We start from the raw sequence: 25,406 nt of genomic DNA on the forward strand, positions 1-25,406 counted from the left end.
CTAACCCGCTTAACATCTCCCCACCAGATGTTTGCTTTACCTTTCAAGCTGAAGATAACTATCCTGGCCTTCATGTTATCTGTGTACTCATGCAACTCAAAGAATTTGTTCATTCCAAGTATCCAAGTCTCTGCATTTTCCGACTTCTTCATATCTTCGTCAAAAATAGGTGGTTTTTCTTTCTTGAACTCATCCAGCAAGTATCCCCTATCATTCCTCCTATAAGGATGATAGCGATGGCGATCATGATGTCTATCATAACCAAACTAGAATAATGCCTGTGTTCACCACCCCTCCTATCTAGAGTTGTCCAACAACCTACCATCTCTCACTGTATTAGATCTATCTGACCTGTGTCTATCAGGAGATCTATTGCCATATGCTCTATTAGTTTTATCCTCATGTCCATCGCTGCTCTGAAGCAGCCCTTGTCGCTACAAGTCCGACAAGCTCTGAAAAAGTATAGCATTCACCTTTGCCTGCTTCTCTTGTGCTTGTATGATCCGGTCATTATGATCCGAAAACATTGGATTGACTATTTGCTCAGTTTCAACAAATATTAACTAAGGTTGCTTTCATGTGAATGAATGAGAGAAATTGAGTGTTTAAGTGCCTTAAACATAAACTTGAGAACTGAAAATAAACATGAGCAACAAAAACAAAAAAAGCGAACACAACAAACATTGATGACGGAGCTCGTTCCTCCTAGACTACGTCTCCGGGTCCATTTCCAATGGGCGTCCGTTATGTTAGGAATGCTAAAAAAGGATCTTTACATCAAATTTCACCAATCTGCACTGTGCATGCAGGCATTGCTAGTTACTATCAGAATGAAGGCCTCGGCCTCTGCTCTCCAACGCAACTCTTCGTTCTCAAAAAGGCCCAAAAATGGCCAAGTTATGCCAAAAAAGGCAATTACAAGCACAAATATCATAAGTTTTGTAGGCTCACTGTACAACTCCATCACACTGGTGTAATGGCACATAGTTTTATTATTAAAAGGTCGCGGGTAGGTCTTGGGGTCAAAACCACAGACCTCCAGGGCCATACATGTCAAATAGTTACATTCGTTGGAACTAAGTGCTATATTAAACTTTGCATTAACATTACCCCGTGCTTTAATATATGGTGTGTGGTGTTTATTGGACCGACACTTTATTTGTTATAACCTAAGTCTAAACATAGACTAAGGTTAATCCTTATAAGACGTTGCCATATGTATTAACAACCAACCTTAGTTCTGTGCCGTCAATCCTATGGCTTGGGTTATGACTGTTGGTTGATCTGCCAGTTATGGAGACTCTGCGCTGTGGCAATTTAACTTAGTTAATGGGGTTGGTGGACTTGCCAAGTATGGCGGGCTCCGCCAACCTCCTCCCCATACACCATACCATATAGCTTCAAGTATAACCTTTGCGCTATGAATAATCAAAGCAAATGCGTGGTTTATTGGTAGAGTTTTGTAGTGTTCAAATGGAGGTCGCGGGTTTGAGCCTCGACCCTACCAATTGACCTGCCTGGTTGACTTTGACTTGTATGCGTTGACTTTGACCGCCCTACCACGTGTCTTGGTATGTGCTTGCCACTTGGCGTGCAAGGCCCATTTTTTTTACTTGTTTGCCATTAACTTCAGAGTGTGTTTTCTCACTCATATAGAGGCCATTGTCGAAACTGAATATACTGCCGGAATCAGTGCGGTGAGCTCTTCGACTTGGTGCTGGTTTTGCAAGCATCTGAGACTTTTGAACTTTGAGCATTTTGAGGATCCTCCTGGATCATTCCTCTCCACTGGAAGCTTTTGGACCACCAAAAGTTTGGTTTTAAGCAGACATGAGGTGAGGGTCTAGTAATGTTAGGATTGGTAATGCTGTTGAAGGTCTGGTAATGCTAAGATTGGAGCTGTCACAATTTTCTGCTTTAAAGTATCAAATGCTTTTTGTTGTTTTCCTCCCCACTGGAAAGAAACTTTAGAACTTGTTAAAGCATGAAGTGGTGATGCAATAAAAGAGAAATGAGAAATAAACTTCCTCCAACACTGAACTGCACCCAAAAAACTTCTAACTTTTGTCACATTTTAGGTCTTGGCCACTTAACAATCATATCAATTTTAGCTAGATCTATTTTAAGATGACCTCCTCCAACTATGTAACCAAGATAAACTAAGGAAGTTTTCCCAAATTCACACTTAGAAAGTTTGAGATACAGTTTCTCTCTTTGCAACACATCAAAAACTTGTTTAACATGCTTTACATGTTCTTCCAAACTTGAACTGAAAATAAGAATATCATCCAGATAGACTATGACAAACTTATCAAGAAAAGGACGAAACACATCATTCATCACTCTCATAAAAGTTGTTGGAGCGTTGCATAAACCAAACGGCATAACCAACCATTCATAAAACCCCTGTCTAGTCTTAAATGCAATTTTCCATATATCATTCTCTTCATACGAATATGATGATAACCACTTCTTAAATCTAGTTTTGTAAAGTAAACAACATTCTTTAACTGATCAAGCAAATCATCTATTCTTGGAAGAGGATACTTGTTCTTAATGGTGATTTTATTTAAGGCTCTAAAATCAACACACATTCTCCAAGTTTTGTCTTTCTTAGGTACTAATATGATCAGTGATCCACATGGAGAAGAACTAGGTCGAATGAAGCCTTTATCAACCAATTCCTGAATTTGTTTCTTAATTTCTTCATTTTCTATGACCGACATACGATACATGCCAATATTCGGAAGAGGGGCATCAAATTGTAATTGAATCTCATGTTGTATTTCTCATTTTGGAGGTAGACTTTTTGGTTCTTTAAACAATTCTTTATAAGAATCTACTATTTCAACCAATTTGTCCTTAAACTGAGAATCACACCCTTGAAAAACATCATACTTATCTTTAGGTTGTTCTTTAATAAACATGAGAACATACTTTTTACTTGAACTTATGAGTCTTTTCATTTGATTAACATTGATTAAATCCAAGCTTTCTTCACTCTGTGTGCCTTGACAATGTATTAGATTCCATCTTTAACAAGATGATACTTATTTTCCTTTCTATGAAATATGGCATCTTGATCATAAAGACAAGGACTACCCGCCACAACCCCACATATATCCAAAGGAATCACATCTAAATCAACTCCATAAACAAAATTAGCTGTAATTGCAAACCTTAAATGACATTGTTTTGTAACTTTGTTAAAATTGGCAACTAGGGCCAAACTCCAAGTGGGTCATCTTATTAATGGTAGCTGATATTTTCTTGGATCCCTCTCATCGAGAGGTGTAGGATTGATCTAAAGATCATCAGATTTCGATAAGTATTCATGGAGATATGAATTTATTTGTGTCATGGGACAATTCGTCAAGGTCAACCTACAACCAAATAAACCCCACATGTGCTCAACGTCATTTGACAACACACAGCTCCCATGATCTCCCTCTCTCCACTTGTTTGGGTTCGTCTTCTCTCAAGGAAGACGCAATGGAAAGGGTAATCTAAGAGAGCCCTAGATGCAATCATCAAAGGTGCCCTAGCCGCAGTTGAAGGGAGAGCCTTAGCCGCAATCTTGAAGGAGATTTGGCCGCAGATCTATGAAGCCCTAGCCGTAGTCAACAAGAGTTATAATGCGCAGCAGGAAAAGACCCTAATCCACAGCAAAGAGGGAGCCCTATACACAGCTAAGAAGAGATCCTAGCCGCAGATCAAAGGAGCCCTAACGCAACAAGTAGAAGCATGTTGACAGCGTGAAAGAATTCGGGTTGCTGTAGGTGACAGCGCAGTAATAGAAGCTGTTCTAGGCATGTTTTGAGGACTGTTTGCAAGACAGGGAGCCACAATCATAAGGTGAGGCTGTGCGTTAAAGAAGTCTGCACTCAAGTCTAAGAACAGATCAACGTAGGGCTGAATTGTGTATGCGTTTGGGTGCTGCCAAGAGCAGTCAGCTAAGCCGAGATCTTCAGGGAGGAAACTATGCTGTTTGAGTGTCATTTGGGCAGACCAAAATCTACAGCTAGCTGTTGTGCTAGGCCGCAGGCCATAGCACACAACTAGAGGTTGTGATAAAAGCAGTCTAGGGTGGACAAGACCTTTGGAAGGCATCTTGGCATGAGAGAAGGGTCTCCAAGGTAAACCGCTGTCCTAAAAGGACTTATCTCCTGACTGTGTGGTAGACTACAAGTCATGCCCTAACCTGAACACAGTCATAACAACAATGGTAATTGGTGTAGCAGTTGTACATTGGTGCAACAATGGCACATAGGAGCAACAATACATAGCACAATGTATAGTGCAACATAGTGCACATAATAATAGTGATGGTGCAGCATGGTGTAGATCAGTATTGCTAGACATTGGTGCTGCAATGGGACAACATGGTAATGATGAGGTATTACAACATGCAATGGTAAAGCATGATGCAACATGGGACAACTGCAAGCATGAAGAATCATGGACAACAACAACATGGTAAAGCATCGACAACAACCAATACAGTGCTGCAAGAACATTGGGACAGAAGTAAGCATGGTGTAACAGTGGCACTATGTACAACAATGCTAAACATTGGGACAACAACAACATGAGGTCCAACATTGTGATGATGGGTGCAGCATGATCACGAGATGCAACACTATGATAGGTGAAGGAGTCACCTTGGGGAATCAGTTGAAGTAGCATGTCTTCAACTGATCTCATGTATCATCATCCTATGAGATGATCTATGCTCTTATCTAGATAAGTCAAAGTGTTGACTTCTGTTGTAAATGTACTATCTCTATTTCTCTCTCTCTTTGCTGAACTATTGAAGAACATATAAGAAGAATTGATAAAGGGTTTCCCCACATTGGAGTTTGTTGACGAAGAGTTTCCCCACATTGGGGTTTGTCCCTGACTAGTGCCATATCTTGTGTCCTCTGGTCTTGGCTTGTCTTCTGTGATTTATATTTATGTTCTATTTGCAGTTTACTTTAATGCTAATGTGATTGCTAATCTGAAAAAGATATTGAGCTAACTTTGAAAATTGAAATAAATTGCTCTAGCATAGAACATACCTAAAATTAACAAACTTGCATCTGAGTGTTTTTCTTTAACCATCCTAAAGGGTAAGATTTTGGATGATTTTTAGTTTCCAATCCCAATTTCCTTATTAGTTCCTCAGATATTAGATTTGCCATATTTGCCTGTGATCCACTATCGAATACTGTATCTACCTTAGTGTGCTTGGAGATGATCCTAATATGAAACAATTCAACTCTCTTCTTTTCTTCAATCTCATCATTAGATTTTGAAGAGGATGCAGAACAAGTAGAACTAGAGCTAGATTCAGAAGGATTACCTGTCAGACCCGTAACGATTATCTTCTTTTCATCACTGGAGCTGGATCCCAAATCTTGTTGGACTGCAGCATTAGCTTTCATCTCACCCTTCTTTGTAAGGAAATTTTTTGGCTTAAGTTTAGATGAAGCTTCCAACGCTTGGACTCATCATGTCCAACCCTCTGCCAATGAGTACAAGTAGGCCTTTCTCCTCCTTTCTTCGCTGTTGCCGATTTCTTTCTCTTTGATTTTCTCTTCCCTTTGCTATCTTTGGAGTCTTTGTTTTCTGAATGTTTGAATGGTTTCTTTGAAAAATTGAACTGAAAAGGTCTGCCACCTGATTCAATATGAATGACCTGTACACATACTTCATCAAAGTCAGTGGGATTAAACATAGGTAATGTATGTCGCAAATAAGAATGCAAACTTCCAGTATACTCTAACAAAGTATCCCGTGTGTTTAATGGAACATTAAGTGCTAATGCCTTTTTCTTGAATTCCTATGTAAACTCTTACACACTCTGTCCTTTACCTTGCTTTATATGCTGCCAATCTATCACAACTTGTTGCATATATCCTAAAGGATATAATTGCTTTCTAAGAGCTTTAACAAACTTAGACCATGAAGAGATAATTTTACCTTATGCTTCAAATCTGATTGAGTTTTACTTTCCCACCAAATCAAAGATGTTCCCCCCATTCTAAGTGTAGCTAACTAAATTTTTGTAGATTCATCAACTATATTCTGAATTCTACGATACACCTCAAGTTTCTTTATCCAATTATCTAATTTTTCAGGATTCATTTCACCATCATAAATTGGCAACTCAAATTTAACATCAAGCTTCAAAAAATGAGATTTCTTTGGTTTTTTTGAGTCTGAATCTGAACTGGAATGATAAGAGGATGAGGAAGAAGAAGACGAAGATGGAGGAGAAAGAGGTTCATTGCCATCAGATTTTTCTTTTCCCTATTTCACTTTCGTGTCTTTAGAAGACGAAGCTACATCTCTAGTCTTCTTGTCTTCATAAAGTTCTGCAATCATCCTTTGCATATTAAGGAACATCTGCTGACATTGCTCCTCGCTCTTTGTCTCAGGAGCTTCTCCTTCATTTGAACCCACCATCTTTTGTGAGACTTTCTTCTTTCCAATCTCTGGATTTAACTTTTCAAGTTTCCCTTCTCCACGTTGCGACCTAGGTCTAGTCAACATTCACATTGGCAAACATTCTGCTTAAACATGATCAACTTTGCTCTGATACCAAAATATGATCCAAAAACACAGGATCGACTATTTGCTCAATTTCACCAAATATTAATTAAGGTTGCTTTTATGTGAATGAATGAGAGAAAATTGAGTTTTTAAGTGCCTTAAACATAAACTTGAGAACTGAAAATAAACATGAGAAACAATATGGAAAGAAGCAAACACAACAAACATTGATGACAGAGTTCGTCCCTCTTGGACTACGTCTTCGGGTCCGCTTCCAATGGGCATCTGTTATATTAGGAATGCTAAAAAATGCTCTTTACATAAAATTTCACCATTCTGGACTGTGCATGCAGGCACTGCTGGTTACTATCAGAATGAAGGCCTCGACCTCTGCTCTCCAATGCAACCCTTCGTTCTAAAAAAACCCAAAAATGGCCAAGCTATGCCCAAAAAGGAAATTACAGGCACACATATCATAAGTTTTCTAGGCGCACTGTACAACTTCGTCACATTGGTGCAATGGCACATAGTTTTATAAGGCCGTGGGTAGGTCTCGGGTCAAACCCGTGGACCTCCCAGGCCATACATGGAAAATAGTTACATTTGTTGGAACTAAGCGCTATATTAAACTTTGCATTAACATTACCCCCGCGCTTTAATATATGGTGTGTGGTGTTTATTGGACCGACGCTTTATTTGTTATAACCTAAGTCTAAACATAGACTAAGGTTAATCCTTCTACTGACGGTGCCATATATATTAACAACCAACCTTAATTTTGTGTCGTCGATCTTGTGGCTTGGGTTGTGACCGTTGGTTGATCCGCCAGTTATGGAGAATTTGCGCTGTGATAATTTAACCCAGTTAATGGGGTTGGTGGACCCGCCAAGTATCGCGGGCTCCACCAACCTCCTCCCCATACACCATACCATATAGCTTGAAGTATAACCTTTGCGCTATGAATAATCAAAGCAAATGCGTGGTTTATTGGTAGAGTTTTGTAGTGTTTAAATGGAGGTCGCGGGTTCGAGCCTCGACCCTACAAATTGCCCTGCCCGGTTGACTTTGACTTGCCTACGTTGACTTTGATTGCCCCACCACGTGTCTTGGTATGTGCTTGCCACTTGGCCTACAAGGCCCATTTTTTTACCTGTTTGCCATTAACTTTAGAGTGTGTTTTCTCACTCATATAGAGGTCATTTTCGAAACTAAATATACTGCCTGAATCAACTTGACGAGCTCTTTGACTTGGTGCTTGTTTTGCAAGCATCTGATACTTTTTAACTTTGAGCATTTTGAGGATCCTCCTAGATCACAATATCCGCCTTACAACTTATCTCTTCATTCAAACTTCTCACTGTAACTGCGAAATTTGAAGAGTTCCCAACACCATACTGCCCTTTGGATACATAGGGAGAGTCCTTGTAGTCAACCATCTTGCTAGTCAATTGATCTTTCTCATCCTACAATGCATAATATGTTAGATAAACCAAATCACAATAACTAGTGTACCTTAGTATAGTTAGGGGAGGATACCTTATCTGCAAGATCACAAAATCAACGTGATACATGCATAACATAATCATAACAACATATCGACATATGCAAGTAATTGTATCAACACATAAATATCACCCTAACTAGGATCTAGTCATTAATGCAAGGCCATATCAACAATGCATGCTATGACTTCATGCATGACAACAACTATTACCCCATTATACACATTGCTACGTGCAACTGACAATATGCATAAGCAATGCCTAGCCAACTACAAATACGCATAAACACATGTAGGCGAACATATTCGATTAGTTTTTGTAATCAACCTAAAAGACTGATACATGTAATCAAAATATTCAAAATGTAACCTAACATACAAGGATGTAAGTAGGTGCCATAAAATCAACATGTAGGCGACATATAATCCATATGAAATTAGTCACGTGCTTATGACAAATATGTTTTGAAAGTTCAACATCAAATTCTCCATGATAACCATACTACGACCCTAATCCAACATCAAACAATTGCAACAAGTATATAAGTGGAAGAGACACACATGAAATTGACATGCTCAACCCATTTAGTCCGAGAGTTGAACCATGCTCTGATACCACTTTGTAACATCCTCCTCTCACATCCGCTTAAGTAGCCATGCCAACCGGGATAAACATGAGATAGGAGACTACTGTGATTAGATTTGACCTCCTAGGTGACCTTAAGGAAGTGGAATCGATGGAACATCACACACAGTCATGCAACATTATCAACAAAACTCTCAGGAGACAAGTCAGCCACTCAGACAACTTGTCCCTGGGTCCCACTATTGTTCTGGATCTCTTAGGCCATAGTCGCTCTCATGCTATGGGTAAGAGAGCGACCAGAGACCTAAAGTCGCTCTCATAGGCTTGCATGCCAGCGACTGTGGACCAAACTTGCCAGTTTTATGCCAACGACCCCAAGATTTAAGCCACTTTTTCAAGCCTAGAGCCCAGGCCACTGCCTAGAATGGAATGAAAGCTCAGAATCAAGTAAAGTACAGACAAACAATGATGCCAAAGCAATAAGTTGATCAAGACCTTAACCAGACCCCTACTAGCCATGATAGACATTTCATCAAACATATTGTCAAGACTCAACATGTAACTTACAGGTGTAAACAACAAAATTAAGTGTAGGGATCTCATACTTACATGAGAATCGCTATGAACCATTGTTCCCTCATGCCATTTGTTGCCTTATCACTTATTAGGTCATAACTACCATATCCATTCAAATACAAGTAAAGACATGCTGATAGCGATACATAGCTGCTGTCACAAAATGTACATATAACCAGCATAATAAGAACAAAAATACAATAAACATATCAGCCATCAAAATCCATATATACATTAGTACATTTGCAGAAGAAATCAAGGGAACAAATTTCTCATTAATGAATGCAATCAATCAACTGAAGATGAGACTACCAAGTTCCACTCGACCATAGAATGGTTGAGCCAAATCTCTCTTCAGCCATTCACCTTCATGCCATATTCCAATAATGAATGAGGGGCTCGAACCAAAAGAACTCAAGCATGAATGAGGGACTCAAACCAAAAGAACTCAGCCAGGGGATATTGAGGCTAAACCACCTCACCCTCATCAATAGAACACAGAATTTACCATAATCCATCCCAGAGCATTAGGCCAACACAATGAACACATCATAACAGGTTTTACCGTGATCTCCACCCAATCATTAGGCCAAACAAGCATGGTTGCCACCAGATTTCTCCACGTACGCCATGAGAAATTTTCCTATCTCTTAGTCTCTCATGGTTTACCGTAATCCAAACCCAGATCACTAGGCCCTAAACCGAGACCCACTCTCCAGTCTTTACCGCATCTCCCAACCCGGGATTACTAGGCCCAACAAAGGCAACACAATCATGGCTTTACCACAACCCAGAGTCTGGCTAAGGGGTCACTAGGCCAATGGCTTTACCGTGATCCACAGTGTGGTTCAGGGACCACTAGGCCATGTGCTTTATCATTCAAAGATCCACCCGACTTAGCTTCGAATCCTTTCGAAAATCTAGCTCAACCAAAACATGAGAGCCCCATCACACCATGGCTATTCGGAAATGGCAAGGTTAGGCTGAAAAACACTCACACCTGGGAAAACCCATGCCATGATAGAAAAGAGCCACATGCAATACCATGCATGCCAAATCTAGCAAGGAAAATACACATGCAAGTCAATACCTTCAATGAAGTCTGCTATAGTTGCTTAATCCATCATTTCCCTGCTTGATCCTTGCTTCCTCTTGTCTTCTTTGCTTTTCTTGCTCCAATGCCAAAGTGCTCCAAGAAAAACTCTTAAGTATCCAAGATATATGAGAGAGAGAGAATAATGAGTGTTCCAAAACTGAACTGACAAAAGATTACCAACTGATCTTCAGAAGCTTTTTTATGAATGATGCCTATATTTTCTTCATTTTCCATTATTTTCCTTCATTTTCCTTTTCACATGCAACTTACGACCTTACACCTTTTTCTCTTAATTTTCATTATTTTCATAAATAAATGTGCTAGTTTACCTTTCCAAGCCTTAACCATTTCTTTTCCAATTTTTTTTTAGCCATAAACAACCAAATGAATACTCCTATGATGCTTTGCCCAACATTCAACTTGGAATAAATGTCCCATTCATCCGTGGTTATTGTTTTTAACTTTTATTACATGAAATTTTCACCGGGGCTGTTACATCGATGTGCTTCCAAGTTTCACAAGAACCCAATGTGTAAAAAATACACATGGGAAAGAAAATGCAATCTCAGGGTTTTTCCCTTCTTTAGGAACTAGTTCCACTGGTTTTTTCAGGTATTATGATCCTCAGTTCCTAACCATATATACTGGGGAGGTTTGTTTCTTTTAAGTGTTGTTTACTCCAGAGCTCTTCTACCACATACACAATCGGATCATGGGGATGAAGCATCCCACTGACACTTGGACATTGGTCGGACCTGCTCTCTAGCTTGCACTACTTGGGCTTCTTCACACATCGGGTCAAGGAATTCTATGAGGAATAGAGAGAGTCACGAGAGTTGCCCATCTTCTCAGTGATGCATTATCGTTTTTTGTCTTCTATAGGGAGTTCCTTTTCCTTGGATGTTAGGAGTGGTCCTCCATCTCCCTCCTTCTTAGGGGGAGTAGGTTCTTGCCACCTAGGATTACCTCCCAGGGGTCTATCAACCCGAGCTGCTCTCCAGAGGACATTATCTGGTAGGCACCCGACATGGACAGCCACATCATTAGTTCAAACTCGGAGGATGGGTAGGGCTATCTCCCTCCTCTCTTCGCATCAATCTTATTTTAACCTCAAATTTATGTTTTCACCAGCGATCATCCACTTTTAGGGTTTTAATACCCCAGTCTGTCGTTTCATTTCCTGTTGTTGTACACCTTTTCTATTATCTGCTGTTGTTGCTTTTTGTCGAAGTATGTACACTCTAGTCCCTTTGAGCTAGCTTGATTTGTAGGACATTAATACAAATTTAAATTTCTTTTCCTCTGATGTTAAGGATGGTCTTTTGAAGTGTCTGTTGGCATTATGACACAGGTTTGGCTCGATGACATAAGTGTTGTCCTTGATGGCAACTCACTCAGTGCAGATCACAAGTTCAGGCTCTCAAAATAGTAGAAAATGAGATACGCGCAGGTTTTTGTTCACAAAGTCGCGGACATACGCAGGTGCGCTGAACAAAAGGTGCGGACATGTACGCAGGTGCTCCGAACAAAAAGTGCGGACGTAAAGTTCACACACTTTCATGCAGAGAAAAGCGCGCACGTGGGAAATCTTATGGTTGGTCCATGGTATCTAGTCTGACATTTTTGATCCTATGGTTTTGGTTCGTGGTTTTGCATCTAAAATATTGAACCCAGGTTTTGGGTACCTAGTATTGGATCTCTATGGTTTTGGACCATGGTTTAAGTGAAGCCTAGACTATAAAAAGGAAAGGAGATCATTTGGCTTGTGCAACGAATGTGTTGAATATCTTGAGAAAAGCAAGATCTGAAATACTGGTGATCGGTTGGTGAGTGATCGCTGGACCTGAATCAAGGAGAAACCTAAGCATTACAAGACGGATCTACTGATGGGTCAAGATCTCTTTGGCGCATGATCGGATCTGTAAATCTGATAATCTGGGGTATAATTGAAGTTTGATAAATTTCTATACCTGCAGGCTCAACATAGCGCAGGCGCGGATACTTGCAGGCTTGAGATAGCTCAGGTGCGGATACCCGCAGGCTCGACACACCGCAGCTGCGGATACCCGCAGGTTCGACACAGAGGAGGTGCGGATACCCGCAGTTCTGGCAGAGCGCAGGTGCGGATACCGCAGGTTTGACACAGAGGAGGTGCGGATACTCGCAGGGTAAAGAAGGGAATACTACAGACGTACGCAGGTTTCTATTAGTGAAGTTGCAGACTTTTTCCTTGAAATATGTTTTAGCTGCTTTTGTCTATTTCTGCAGTGTTCAGGGTTCTGACTTGGTGTCTGGTTACTGGTACTGTGTTCTGAGAAGTTATTGATTCAATATTTGTACAAGGAAGTTGGTTGATTGCAGATCTAGTTGATGCTTGATTGAAATTCATGGATCCAGTTTGAAAATTTATGAAACACGGTCCCTGGAAGAAAAGAGAAGTTTTCTGTAGGTCAACACCTACAAGAGCTAAGGGGGTTGTAGCTCCCTTCCAGAAGAGTCTGGAGAACGAGAGAAGATTGTAGCCTTCTGCAGGTTGAAGCCTGTGCGCTGGTATAAGACTGCACAAGTATAAAATCATTGTAAAAGGAAGTTCTAATTGAAAGAAGATAGAGACATATTGCAACAGGTGGTTTTCACCCACATTGGGTTTCCACCTTATATCTTGTGTTCTTTTGTGTGATTGTCTGCTCTACTTTTCTGTTCCTACTTACTGTTATATGGTTCTAACACAGATTAATGATCAATATCTGAAGAATAAATTAAATTATAAGTCAGGAAGGTATACACAAGTTTCATTAGTTGAAAAAGAATTTGATAATACTGATTCACCTCCCACTCAGTATTATTTTCAACAATTGGTATTAGAGCAGGTCCTTCAGGAAAAGCTTGATCGCTTGAAGGAAGATCTATCATCATGAGCAACTACGAAAAGGAAGCATCTATTAGGCCACCGATTTTTGATGGGAGCAACTTCGTCTATTGGAAGGTAAGAATCACTGCTTATCTTCCATCTTTTGGTACAAAAGTTTGGGATATTGTGGAAACAGGATACACATTTCCATCAGCAACTCCTACAGATGCAGTTGGTAAAAAGCAATATGAAACAAATGCAAAAGCTGTCAATACTCTATTAGGAAGTCTATCTCAATCAAAATTCGTCAAGGTTTTGCAGCTCAAAAGCGCAAAAGAAATATGGGACAAGATCGTTCTAAGCTTATGAAGGAGATGAATAGGTAAAACGAGCAAAATTACAAACTCTTAGAATTCAATATGAAAGTCTCAGAATGCATAATGATGAAAGTGTGGCAAGCTATTTCCTATGTATAGATGAGATCGTAAATTGTATGAAAAACTTGGGTGAAGAAATAAAAGAAGTTGTTTTGGTTGAAAAGGTTCTAAGATCTTTGTCTCCTAAGTTTGATTCAAAAGTTTCTGCCATAGAAGAAAAACAGAATCTACAGAGCCTTACAATGTCACAGCTGCACGGAATTCTAACTGCTTACGAAATGAGAAAAGGAGGACCATCAGACAGGAGAGAAGCTGCTTCAAGGCTTCAGGAAAAGGAGATTACTATGAGCCAGGACATATGTTAGAAGAAGAGGAAGAAGCAAATTTTGTCGAGAACCTTCAACGGGGAAATGGAAGATTCAGAGGTAAGTTGCCTTTCAAATGCTTTGCTTATGGTAGAGTCGGTCATTATGCTGCAAAATGTCCACATAAAGATAAACTAGACAAAGGTAAGGAACCTGTTAGATGGAACAGAAAACAAAATGTAAATAAGAAGAGCTATTACACGCATGAAGACAGTGATGGATTGTCAAATAGTGATGGAGATGAATAAGGTAATGATAATAGACTTTTGATGGCTTTTGAAGATGATTTCTTGGATGCTATAAATGAAGGTCTTTATGAAGAAATTTCTAAACTTAAAGTTTGTTTAGAGGAAAAAAAATGATTATAGATACTCTAACATTCCAACTTGCTAAAAAAGATAAACACAATGAAGAGTTAGAATGTGAAATTGTGGGACTTAGAAAATAAATTGAGAAAACAAAAGCTCTTAATCTCAGATTTGCTAAAGGATCTGAAACTCTAGATGAGATTATCAAAGTGCAGCGTTCTCCTCTAATCAAGACTGGTCTCGGATATTCCGAAGAAGCATCTCAAGCTCAGAAGCAAGCACAGAAGCCATCTACCTCCAAAAGTTATCTTGATGCAGCAAGGAGGAGTGAACAAGTTGACAATCGACAACGAAAGCATAATGCAGATCACCAGGTAAATCAGGGACAATTTGCTTCAAGAATGATCAAAGATTATCAAGGGCAATCTACGTCAAGGATGAACAGAAGCCTCAACCGACCACAGGTAAATCATTCTCATATTGGCTCAAGAATGGATGGAAACTACAATCATATGGTTGGTCAATTTGATAACCGCAGGAATTTCTTCAATGGCCAATGTTTCTCTTGTCATAACTTTGGTCATAAAGCTGCTCAATGTGTTGCCTACAAGACCATCATGACTAGGGAAGCTCAAAAACAAAGGAGTATGACAGGAATCATGAAAAGAACCTACAATAACTTCTCTGCTCTTGAAAATGAAATAGAATGTTCTATCTGTAACAACTTCGGTCATGAGGATTTTGAATGCAGAAGCAGGTTTCGGCAAACAACTCAGAAGGAGCAAGCCTCATTGAATTCCAAAACATGGAAAAAGAAAGAAACGCAACTGGAAAGATGTGGGATAGCCCTATATGCGGAAGGACAGGAAAATCAATGGTACATCGACAGTGGGTGCTCAAAACATATGACAGGTAATAAAGAAAAACTTCAGTCATATAGTGCCTTAGAAAAGGAAAAGAAGGTCTCATTTGGAAATGACACCCCTGCATTCATAAAAGGTAAAGGCTCTGTTCGTTTGAAAGAAAAGGTCAAGGTTGGTAATGTTATGTATGTTGATGGCTTAAAGCATAATCTATTAAGTGTCAGTCAGATGTGTGATCAAGGAACTGAGGTAATATTTCGATCAAATGGATGTATTGTTCGTGAGCTTGATACAGGAAAGACAATGATCAGAGGCATAAGAACTCCAAATAACTTATACGTACTCAAGGGAGAACAACAACAATGCTATTTAAGCAAGAATGATGAACACTGGCTATGGCACAGAAGGCTGGGGCATCTTAGCTTCTCTCAGATAAGGAAAGCATGCAAATATCAGGCAGTTCGTGATCTTCCTGACATCAGAATTCCAGACAATACAATATGCAAATCATGTCAATTTGGTAAGCAAACCAGAACTAATTTCCCTGAGAAGGAAGGATCAGCTAGTAGGCCACTTGAACTTGTTCACACCGATATATGTGGTCCAACTAGGAAGAGATCACCTCGAGGAGAAGAGTATTTCATATTGTTCATTGACGACTTTTCAAGCATGTGTTGGATAGGACTCATGACGTATAAAGATGAAGCTTTCGAAAAGTTCAAGTCATTCAAAGCCTTGGTTGAAAACGAATCAGATCATAGAATCATTCAATCAAATGCCTCATCTGATCGAGGAGGGGAATTTACCTCAGATGAATTTTTCGATTTTTGTGAAGAACATGGAATAAGAAGGGAATTTTTTGCTGCAAGGACTCCTCAGCAAAATGGAGTTGTGGAAAGGATGAACACTCGTGCTATGCTTGATGAGTCTGGAACTCCCGCAACTTTCTGGGGTGAAGTTGCCTTTGTCGCTGTTACTATTTTCAACAAGACAAACGTTCGGGTAAACAACACTCAGACTCCTCATGAACTTTGGTACAGTAAGACTCCCACGGTAAAATACTTCAAAATTTTTGGAAGCAAATGCTACATTAAAAGGACTGATGAAAATCTTGGCAAGTTTGAACCTAGAGCAGATGAAGGCATTTTACTTGGCTACTCTCCCCACAACAAAGCTTACAAATGTTACAATAAAAGACTTGGTAAAATTGTTGAAAGTATTGATGTAGTGGTTGATGAAGAAGGAAACACTCCTAGGCAGGTAAAATCTGAAGATTTCGAAGATGGCGAAGACTATCCGTCAACATCAAATCAGATTCATGACGAAGAAGAAACCCATGAGGCTCCAGAAGAACAGATAAGGATAGAAGAAAAGACTCCATCCAGATATGTTCAGAAGAATCATCCAGAATCTCAAATTTTGGGGTAGAAAGAGGCAGGTGTAAAAATAAGAAGAACCATTTCAGAAGCTTCAAGCTATCTAGCATTGCTCTCCTCCACTGAACCGCAGAACGTAAGAGAGGCTTGCAAAGATGAATGTTGGGTCAAGGCCATGGAAGAAGAACTCGAGCAGATTGAAAAGAATAACACTTGGGTGTTGGTTCCTAGACCAAAAGATAATAATGTCATAGGGACAAAATGGATTTTCAAAAATAAGTTGAATGAAAATGGAGATGTGGTTAGAAACAAGGCAAGACTTGTTTGTAAAGGATATGTGCAACAAGAAGGAATAGACTTTGAAGAAACTTTTGCTCCAGTTGCCAGACTTGAGGCCATAAGAATGTTCCTTGTTCTCTCTAGCTTTTAGAAGTTCAAAGTATTTCAGATGGACGTAAAATCTGCCTTTCTGAATGGAGACTTAAATGAAGAAGTATATATTGAACAACCAGATGGGTTTATTCTTGGAAATGATCCAAAACTTGTATGCAGACTCAAAAAGGCTCTCTATGGCCTTAAACAGGGTCCAAGGGCGTGGTATTATCGGTTGGATAAGTACCTCCATCAACAAGGTTTTATAAAAGGATCAACTGATAGCAATCTATATATAAAAATTGACAATGATAAGTTGCTGATACTTGTTGTGTATGTTGATGATATCATCTTTGGTAGCAATGAAGAAGACAAGAGTCAAAATTTTGCCTTGGTGACGCAGAAAGAGTTTGAAATGTCCATGCTTGGTGAGCTCACATATTTTCTTGGTTTACAAGTCCAACAAAACAAAGATGACATTTTTCTATCACAAACCAAATATCTCAAGCAGATCTTGAAGAAATATGGGATGGAGGATTCGAAACCAGTATGTACCCCTATGGTGACAGGATGCAGTCTCAGCGCAAATGATGAATTGGTAGCTGTACATCAACCAACTTATAGATCCATGATTGGTAGTTTGCTCTATCTAACAGGTACCCGACCAGACATTATGCATGCAGTGGGAATAGTTGGAAGGTTTCAGGCAAATCCAAAGGAAACTCATCTTCAGGCAGTTAAAAGAATCTTCAAGTATCTTCAAGGAACTCAAAACTATGGCTTATGGTATCCTAGAGGTACAGATCTCACACTTCATGCATACACTGATGCGGATTGGGCAGGAAGCGTGGATGACAGGAAAAGCACTAGTGGTGGTGCATTCTTCATGGGTCCTAGATTAGTATCTTGGTTCAGCAAGAAACAAAGCTCTATTGCATTATCTACAGCTGAAGCAGAATATGTAGCTGCTGCATCTTGTTGCACACAACTCCTTTGGATGATGCAAACATTGCAAGATCTTCAAATCACTTGTACTCCACCTATCTCCATTTTCTGTGATAATACAAGTGCAATCAATATTTCAAAGAATCCTGTCATGCATTCAAAGACTAAGCACATACCGATCAAGTATCATTTTCTCCGAGAACAAGTGCTTGAACAAAAGGTCAAATTGGAGTATGTTCCCTCTAAGGAACAAGTTGCTGATATTCTCACCAAACCACTGCCCAGGGAGACTTTTGAATACCTCAGACAAAAGCTGGGGGTAATTGATGCATCATCTTGTTGTTGAATCTTGTCTGTTTTCAGAGATTGTTGGTTGTATGCGAGTTTCATATGGGGTATACACGTACATACGCTGGCTTATGTGGATACAGTCAACTTGAAGAAAAACAAGGATGAGAAGAGTCCGATATGGGTTTGTCAGAGACAATCTGGCACAGGTTCAGGGGGAGCATATATTCTTCTAATAATGCATTGTTGGCATTATCATAGAAGATCTTGGTTCAATTCTTCAGTTGTTTTGATTTCAGGAGGAGCAAGTGCAGAAGGAGAACATGAATACTGATCTGAATAATGATTGACAGATGCTGCTGATATTTTGTCTCTATCTTTCTTTTGTCAAGGTCATGTAACGGCCTATCTTGGTGCCCCACTATGCCTGGGATGGATAATGTAATATGCTTATTATATCATGTATCCCCACTTGGTTGGGAGTCGTATGTATGAGTCTTTGGTGATAGGAAGGTCAGTTATGATGTATACAGTCATATTTCTTTTGTAGAGCATCTGCTTGCAGATCTTGCCTATATGTCAGGGGGAGCTTGGACAGCTCAGCAAAGCAAAGATTTCAGCGTGTATTCAGGGGGAGCATAACCCTTTGCCCTTGATGTCAAAGGGGGAGAAAAGACTTTGAGTGACTTTGGGTTGCCATCAAGTCCAAACGGGGAGATTGTTGGCATTATGACACAGGTTTGGCTCGATGACATAAGTGTTGACCTTGATGGCAACTCACTTAAAGTGAAGATCACAAGTTCAGGCTCTCAAACTAGTAGAAAATGAGATACCCACAGGTTTCTGTTCACAAAGCCGCGTACATACGCAGGTGCGCCGAACAAAAGGTGCGGACATGTACGCAGGTGCTCCGAACAAAAAGTGCGGACGTAAAGTTCACGCACTTTCATGCAGAGAAAAGCGCGCACGTGGGAAATCTTATGGTTGGTCCATGGTATCTAATCCGACATTTTTGATCTTATGGTTTTGGTCCGTGGTTTTGCATCTAAAGTATTGAACACAGGTTTTGGGTACCTAGTATTGGATCTCTATGGTTTTGGACCATGGTTTGAGTGAAGCTTAGACTATAAAAATGAAAAGAGATCATTTGGCTTGTGCAACGAATGTGTTGAATATCTTGAGAAGAGCAAGATCTGAAACACTGGTGATCGGTTGGTGAGTGATAGCTGGACCTGAATCAAGGAGAAACCTGAGCATTACAAGACGGATCTACTGATGGGTCGAGATCTCTTTGGCGCATGATCAGATCTGTAAATCTGATAATCTGGGGTATAATTGAAGTCTGATAAATTTCTATACCCGCAGGCTCAACACAGCGCAGGTGCGGATACTCGCAGGCTCGAGACAGCTCAGGCGCGGATACCCGCAGGCTCGACACACCGCAGGTGCGGATACCCGCAGGTTCGACACAGAGGAGGTGCGGATACCCGCAGTTCTGGCAGAGCGCAGGTGCGGATACCGCAGGTTCGACACAGAGGAGGTGCGGATACCCGCAGGGTAAAGAAGGGAATACTGCAGACGTACACAGGTTTCTATTGGTGAAGTTGCAGACTTTTTCCTTGAAATATGTTTTAGCTGCTTTTGTCTATTTCTGCAGTGTTCAGGGTTCTGACTTGGTGTCTGGTTACTGGGACTGTGTTCTGAGAAGTTATTGATTTAGTATTTGTACAAGGAAGTTGGTTGATTGCAGATCTAGTTGATGCTTGATTGAAATTCATGGATCCAGTTTGAAAATATATGAAATGCGGTCCCTGGAAGAAAAGAGAAGTTTTCTGTAGGTCAGCACCTACAAGAGCTAAGGGGGTTGTAGCTCCCTTCTAGAAGAGTCTGGAGAATGAGAAAAGGTTGTAGCCTTTTGCAGGTTGAAGCCTGCGTGCTGGTATAAGACTGCATCAGTGCAGAATCATTGTAAAAGGAAGTTTTTAATTGAAGTGCAGCAGGTGGTTTTCACCCACATTGGGTTTCCACCTTATATCTTGTGTTCTTTTGTGTGATTGTCTGCTCTACTTTTCTGTGCCTGCTCACTGTTATATGGTTCTGACACATAGATTAATGATCAACATCTGAAGAATAAATAAATTATAAGTCAGGAAGGTATACACAAGTTTCATTAGTTGAAAAAGAATTTGATAACACTGATTCAGCGCCCCCCTTCTCAGTGTTATTTTCAACAATGTCATATTTTGGGAGCAAATAAATCTTAGTGGAGCTTGTTCGTGCACATGCTCAAATGGATGTTAAGTACTCCGGTCTTTTCTCTCTGTTAGCATGCCTCGAAATATTGCATATCTAATATAGTGTATACCTAATAATGACCAGAAAAATGTCCAACTGGAATATGATGATTAAAGAAGGCACGTACTGGCACAAGACATTCTATTGTGTCCATGTGTGTGGTTTTAAAACTCTATTCTAGGATTTGAATAACGTTGCCTGCGATAAGGCAGCAGCCTGTCATTAACAAGTCATGGTTGGGCTGGTCTTTTGCACGTCAAATAGGTATGGAAATCACGTAAACCTCTTGATACATTTTCTTCCAAAACCTTGAGATATTTGGGCAGTTTAAACATCAACTAAATATAGGTAAAGAAGGAAACCTAGAAGGAAATTTTTTCCTTTCGTTCTTCCAAAATCATGAGATATTTGGGCAGTTTAAACATTAGATAAATATAGGTAAAGAAGGAAACCTAGAAGGAATTCTTTTTCTTTTGTTCTTCCAAAATCATGAGATATTTGGGCAGGTTAAACATCAGATATCGTTCTTCCAAAATCATGAGATATTTGGGCAGTTTAAACATTAGATAAATATAGGTAAAGAAGGAAACCTAGAAGGAATTCTTTTTCTTTCGTTCTTCCAAAATCATGAGATATTTGGGCAGGTTAAACATCAGATGAATATAGGTAAAGAAGGAAACCTAGAATGTAATTTTTTCCTTGTATCACTCTTGTTTCTAGTACAATATACATTAACTAACTTACCAATTGGCTTTCAGATTTTGGCAGTGAAAAAATTGGACACTTCTACGCTGTCCCTACAAAGGCGTGAAGACTTCCTGGACGCAGTATCTAATATATCGCGCCTACATCATCCTAACATTACAGAACTAGTGGGTTATTGCACAGAACATGAGCAATACCTTCTTGTGTATGAATATTTCGACAATGGATCACTCTATGACGTATTGCACATGGCAGATGAGACTACTAGAAATTTGTCTTGGAACATTCGTGTAAAGATTGCCCTGGGTTCAGCTCGAGTTTTAGAGTAAGTTGTATTTTATTGATCAGTAAATATTTCGCTATTTGAGTTCGACACCAGACTGAATCTTATGTTTTCACGCTTGAAATTGGTTGTCCAGGTATTTGCATGAAGTTTTCTCTCCATCTATTGTGCATAAAAAATTCAAGTCGTCTAATATTTTGCTTGATGATGATTTCAACCCTCGTCTGTCCGACTGTGGAATTGCTGCCCTCAATCCAAATTCTGAGCGTCAGGTGTGATTCATGACGGTCTAAAATGAACATTTCCCTTCTCAACCTTTTCATGAGGGTCAGCCTTACCGGAGAGGACACTGAAAGCTAGAGGACTAAAATTATAATGATGTTTTGTTTTCAGGTTCAGGTGCTGGGTTCATTTGGGTACAGTGCTCCTGAATATGTCATGTCAGGAATCTATACAATGAAGAGCGATGTGTATAGTTTTGGAGTGGTAATGCTTGAGCTTTTGACAGGCCGGAAGCCCTTGGATAGGTAACTCTCTTATTTTGAGAGAAACTTGTGGGTTGTACCAAAATAAATACCCTTCTAATTCAGTTTCTCCTTCTGCAGTTCAAGAACAAGGTCAGAACAGTCATTAGTAAGATGGGCCACCCCTCAGCTTCATGATATTGATGCATTGGCAAAGATGGTTGATCCAGCTTTGAAGGGAAGTTATCCTGCTAAATCTCTCTCGCGCTTTGCTGATATTATTGCCCTCTGCATTCAGGTATAATCTAAAATATCTAAATTCAAACATAAATTATAAATTACATCCAAAGGTTAGAGATACTAATTTGTATTTGTAAGTTACAGGAGAAAATGAACAGTATAGGCACAGGAAACATAAGTTCTGACAATTCGTTGTTTGGCGTGGCAGCCTGAACCAGAATTCCGTCCTCCAATGTCTGAAGTGGTGCAAGCATTGGTTCGTATGATGCAACGGGCTAGCCTCAATAAGAGGATGACAGGAGATGAAACTGCAGACCACGATCCTGCAGATTATTAAATGCAGTGATATTGCTTTGCTTGTACTCCAGAATAAAATATTTAATTCTAAAAAGCTCGTACCGCCTTCTTTGGACTTTCCACAACAGTTACTTCATTATTTAGCTCCTAAGGCCTTCGTTGGACTTCCACAATAGTTGAAAGAGTTGATAGCATCATCCTTCGTTGGACTTCCACAACAGTTGAAAGAGTTGATAGCATCATTATTTTCATAAATTGAATCTGTTCAAGATATTTTTTAGTCCACGTTGTGGTGAAAACAATGTAATTGGAATATTAATAAAATATTAATACTGGTTTGCTCATTGTGTTTCTATCTTTACTTGCCAAATGTCTCGAGGCCTTGCGAGAGGGTAGAAACAGTAAGACTTGGGTTGCTCTCTTTTATCGTGATTAGAATAGGAATTCTCTTTATTTATAGAACGAATAGAAAGGTTAAAAGGTCTTTAAATCAACTAGTAGGGATTAGTAAGTCGAAGTCTTTGAAATACACTCTTATAAATAGTATTAGCTTTCTTGGTCTTAGACAAAATAGTATTAGCCTTCTTGGTCTTAGACAAAGTATATTCTTGAGGGATTATAAATCTTATAATTAACTAACTATATCTTTACTCTATCAATAAAATCTTATACTTAACTAACTATATCTTTACTCTATCAATAAAATCTTTATTAATCATATATATTAATTAATCTTTATTCTATCATCAATTTATTATATACTTTATCAATAAAATCTTTATTATATCATCAAATTTATTTATTTATTTTTTCACGGACATCCGGGTCAACGGGTGACGCTACTGGAAAAATTTGGGTTGATTGACTTCGAAGGCCTGACTTTAAGGGCTTCGGGGAAATTGGACCTTGATTTTGACCAACTGAGCTAACGGAAATTGGACCCTGATTTTGACTAACTGAACTAACTTTTAGGACTTATATCATCAAAATATATATATATATATATATATTTATATATCATCATCAATCTATATATATATATTATTATATTATATATATATATATATATATATATATATATATATATTTTATTATATATATATATATATATTATTATATATATATATTTATTTTATATATATATATATATTATATTATATTATATTATGAACTACACCAACTCCCTAGTATCTTATGCTGAACTATCTATCTTATATTGAACTAGAACTAGTGTCTGAACTATCTATCTTAACTATCTATCTTAGACTGAACTAGAACTAGTGTCTGAACTATCTATCTTACACTGAATTAGAACTAGAACTAGAACTAGCCTAAGGAAAAATTGTTTTTCATTTTTTTTAATCATAATTATATTAAACTAAAAATAAATAAATTGTTCTTCATCTTCTATATTTTTAATATCATAAATATATTATAATTATATTAAACTAGAACTAGCTTCAAGATATATTTTTTTCATCTTTTGTTCTTTTAATATCATAAATATATTATATTTTTATTTGCATTTAATAAATGAGTTAACAATTTCATTTTATTTTTTACTAAGGTGTTTTATTTTTAAGAGGTCATTTGTCTTTTTAATATCATAAATATATTATTTTTTAATTTACATTTAAAAAATGATTTAACATTTTCATTTTATTTTTTACTAAGTCATATATTTTTTTATTTTTTAAGAGTTAATGACCTATTACTTTAATTTTCTCTAATCCTCTAATTCTTTATCACATTACAATTTATTTATATTGAAATTTATTTCATAATATTTTTAATAGTATCAATATTTTCTAAAGAGACTTCCTTCTATATTTTCCATTGATTTAGCAAGTCTTGGCATCTTTATGCTAACTTCTCTTAAGTTGGTGCTTTTTGAAGCAACCTTAGGAAGTTCATCATTTTTCCTTTAATTGTTTTGTGTTTATATATTAGGTACCTGCGCATAGTTATATTAGGTACCTACTCAGGAAAACCATGGCTTAATGCAGGAAAACCATGGCTTATATATTAGGTACCTACTGATAGTTATATTGCTTTAATGCAGGGAAGCCATTGCTTATATATTAGGTACCTGCTCATAGTTATATTACTTTTAATGTAGGAAAACCATGATTTACTAGGATGATAAAATAAAATATGGATATTGCTTTTAATTTTAAGATTATAAATTATAAAATGTTTTTTTTCATGTTATAATTCCAAACTTCACATCTATGTATATATACCATAAAAAAATGGTGAAAGTTTTCTATATATATATATACCTACAACCATATTATGGATATTGCTTTTAATTTTAAAATTATAAATTATAAAATGTTTTTCTTTATGATTTTCTATACATGTTATAATTCCAAACTTCACATTTATATTAAATAAAGGAATGGTGAGAGTTTTCAAAAGCTATTTCCTTTTTTCCTACAACCATAAGTTCCATAAGTTCATTAATCTCTATTAATTTCAAAACCAAAATAGAATTTGTACCATCCATTAATCCTTTTATTAATGCTATAATTCCAGTTAAGCTTGAAATTATGCTTGAGATGAAGGTTGATTCCAATATATTTGAATGAAGTAATTGCCTCCAAATTATTATAACACCTAAAATTAGCATAAGTGAGCCCTTTGGATTTATAACTTTTATTTTGTTAGTATTCACTATCACACACACACATGTTAGAACATTAGAGAATTCTTAGTTGTGTGCTGAACTACAGGGGCCTTGTCATAACAACAATATCATTAGCATAAATAACAAAAATGATGACTACTGCACTTAAAGTAGTGCCAATTCATCTTGTTTTTTGATTTTGTCGAATATATGATGCCAAAAATGTTGCCTCATAATCTAGTAGACCTAGTAATGGGTAAACCTAAGGCAAAACTTGACCAAGGGACAAAACAATGAGGTCTGACCCACTGTTACCACAACCACTGCCTTTTGCTCTTTTGTTAATTTTCACCATTAGTGACGCTTCCCATTGATTTAGGTCACCTAAGGATATATAAGTTCAAGGATCAAGGTGACAAGAAAGGCTTATAGAGGGCATCTCTTTCTAAGAA

At 38.2% G+C, this 25,406-nt stretch overlaps 1 protein-coding gene across 1 annotated transcript in view; it reads left to right on the forward strand.

The window, feature by feature from the left end:
• The window catches only part of LOC149168482 (protein STRUBBELIG-RECEPTOR FAMILY 7-like), a 75,959-nt gene extending 53,290 nt beyond the window's left edge, over window positions 1–22,669 (forward strand). Inside the window, exons 12-16 of the mRNA XM_089424893.1 lie at window positions 21,095–21,366; window positions 21,461–21,596; window positions 21,718–21,851; window positions 21,930–22,086; window positions 22,237–22,669. Coding sequence (XP_089281019.1) covers window positions 21,095–21,366; window positions 21,461–21,596; window positions 21,718–21,851; window positions 21,930–22,086; window positions 22,237–22,365 — 828 coding nt within the window. The 3' untranslated portion in view covers window positions 22,366–22,669. The remainder of the gene's footprint in view (window positions 1–21,094; window positions 21,367–21,460; window positions 21,597–21,717; window positions 21,852–21,929; window positions 22,087–22,236) is intronic.
• The last annotated feature ends 2,737 nt before the right edge of the window (window positions 22,670–25,406 follow it).

This window comes from Pinus tabuliformis, chromosome 4_2 (genome assembly GCF_031772625.1).
Source record: "Pinus tabuliformis cultivar Carrire ecotype Pingquan chromosome 4_2, CPIR1, whole genome shotgun sequence".
Classification (NCBI taxonomy): Eukaryota; Viridiplantae; Streptophyta; class Pinopsida; order Pinales; family Pinaceae; genus Pinus; species Pinus tabuliformis.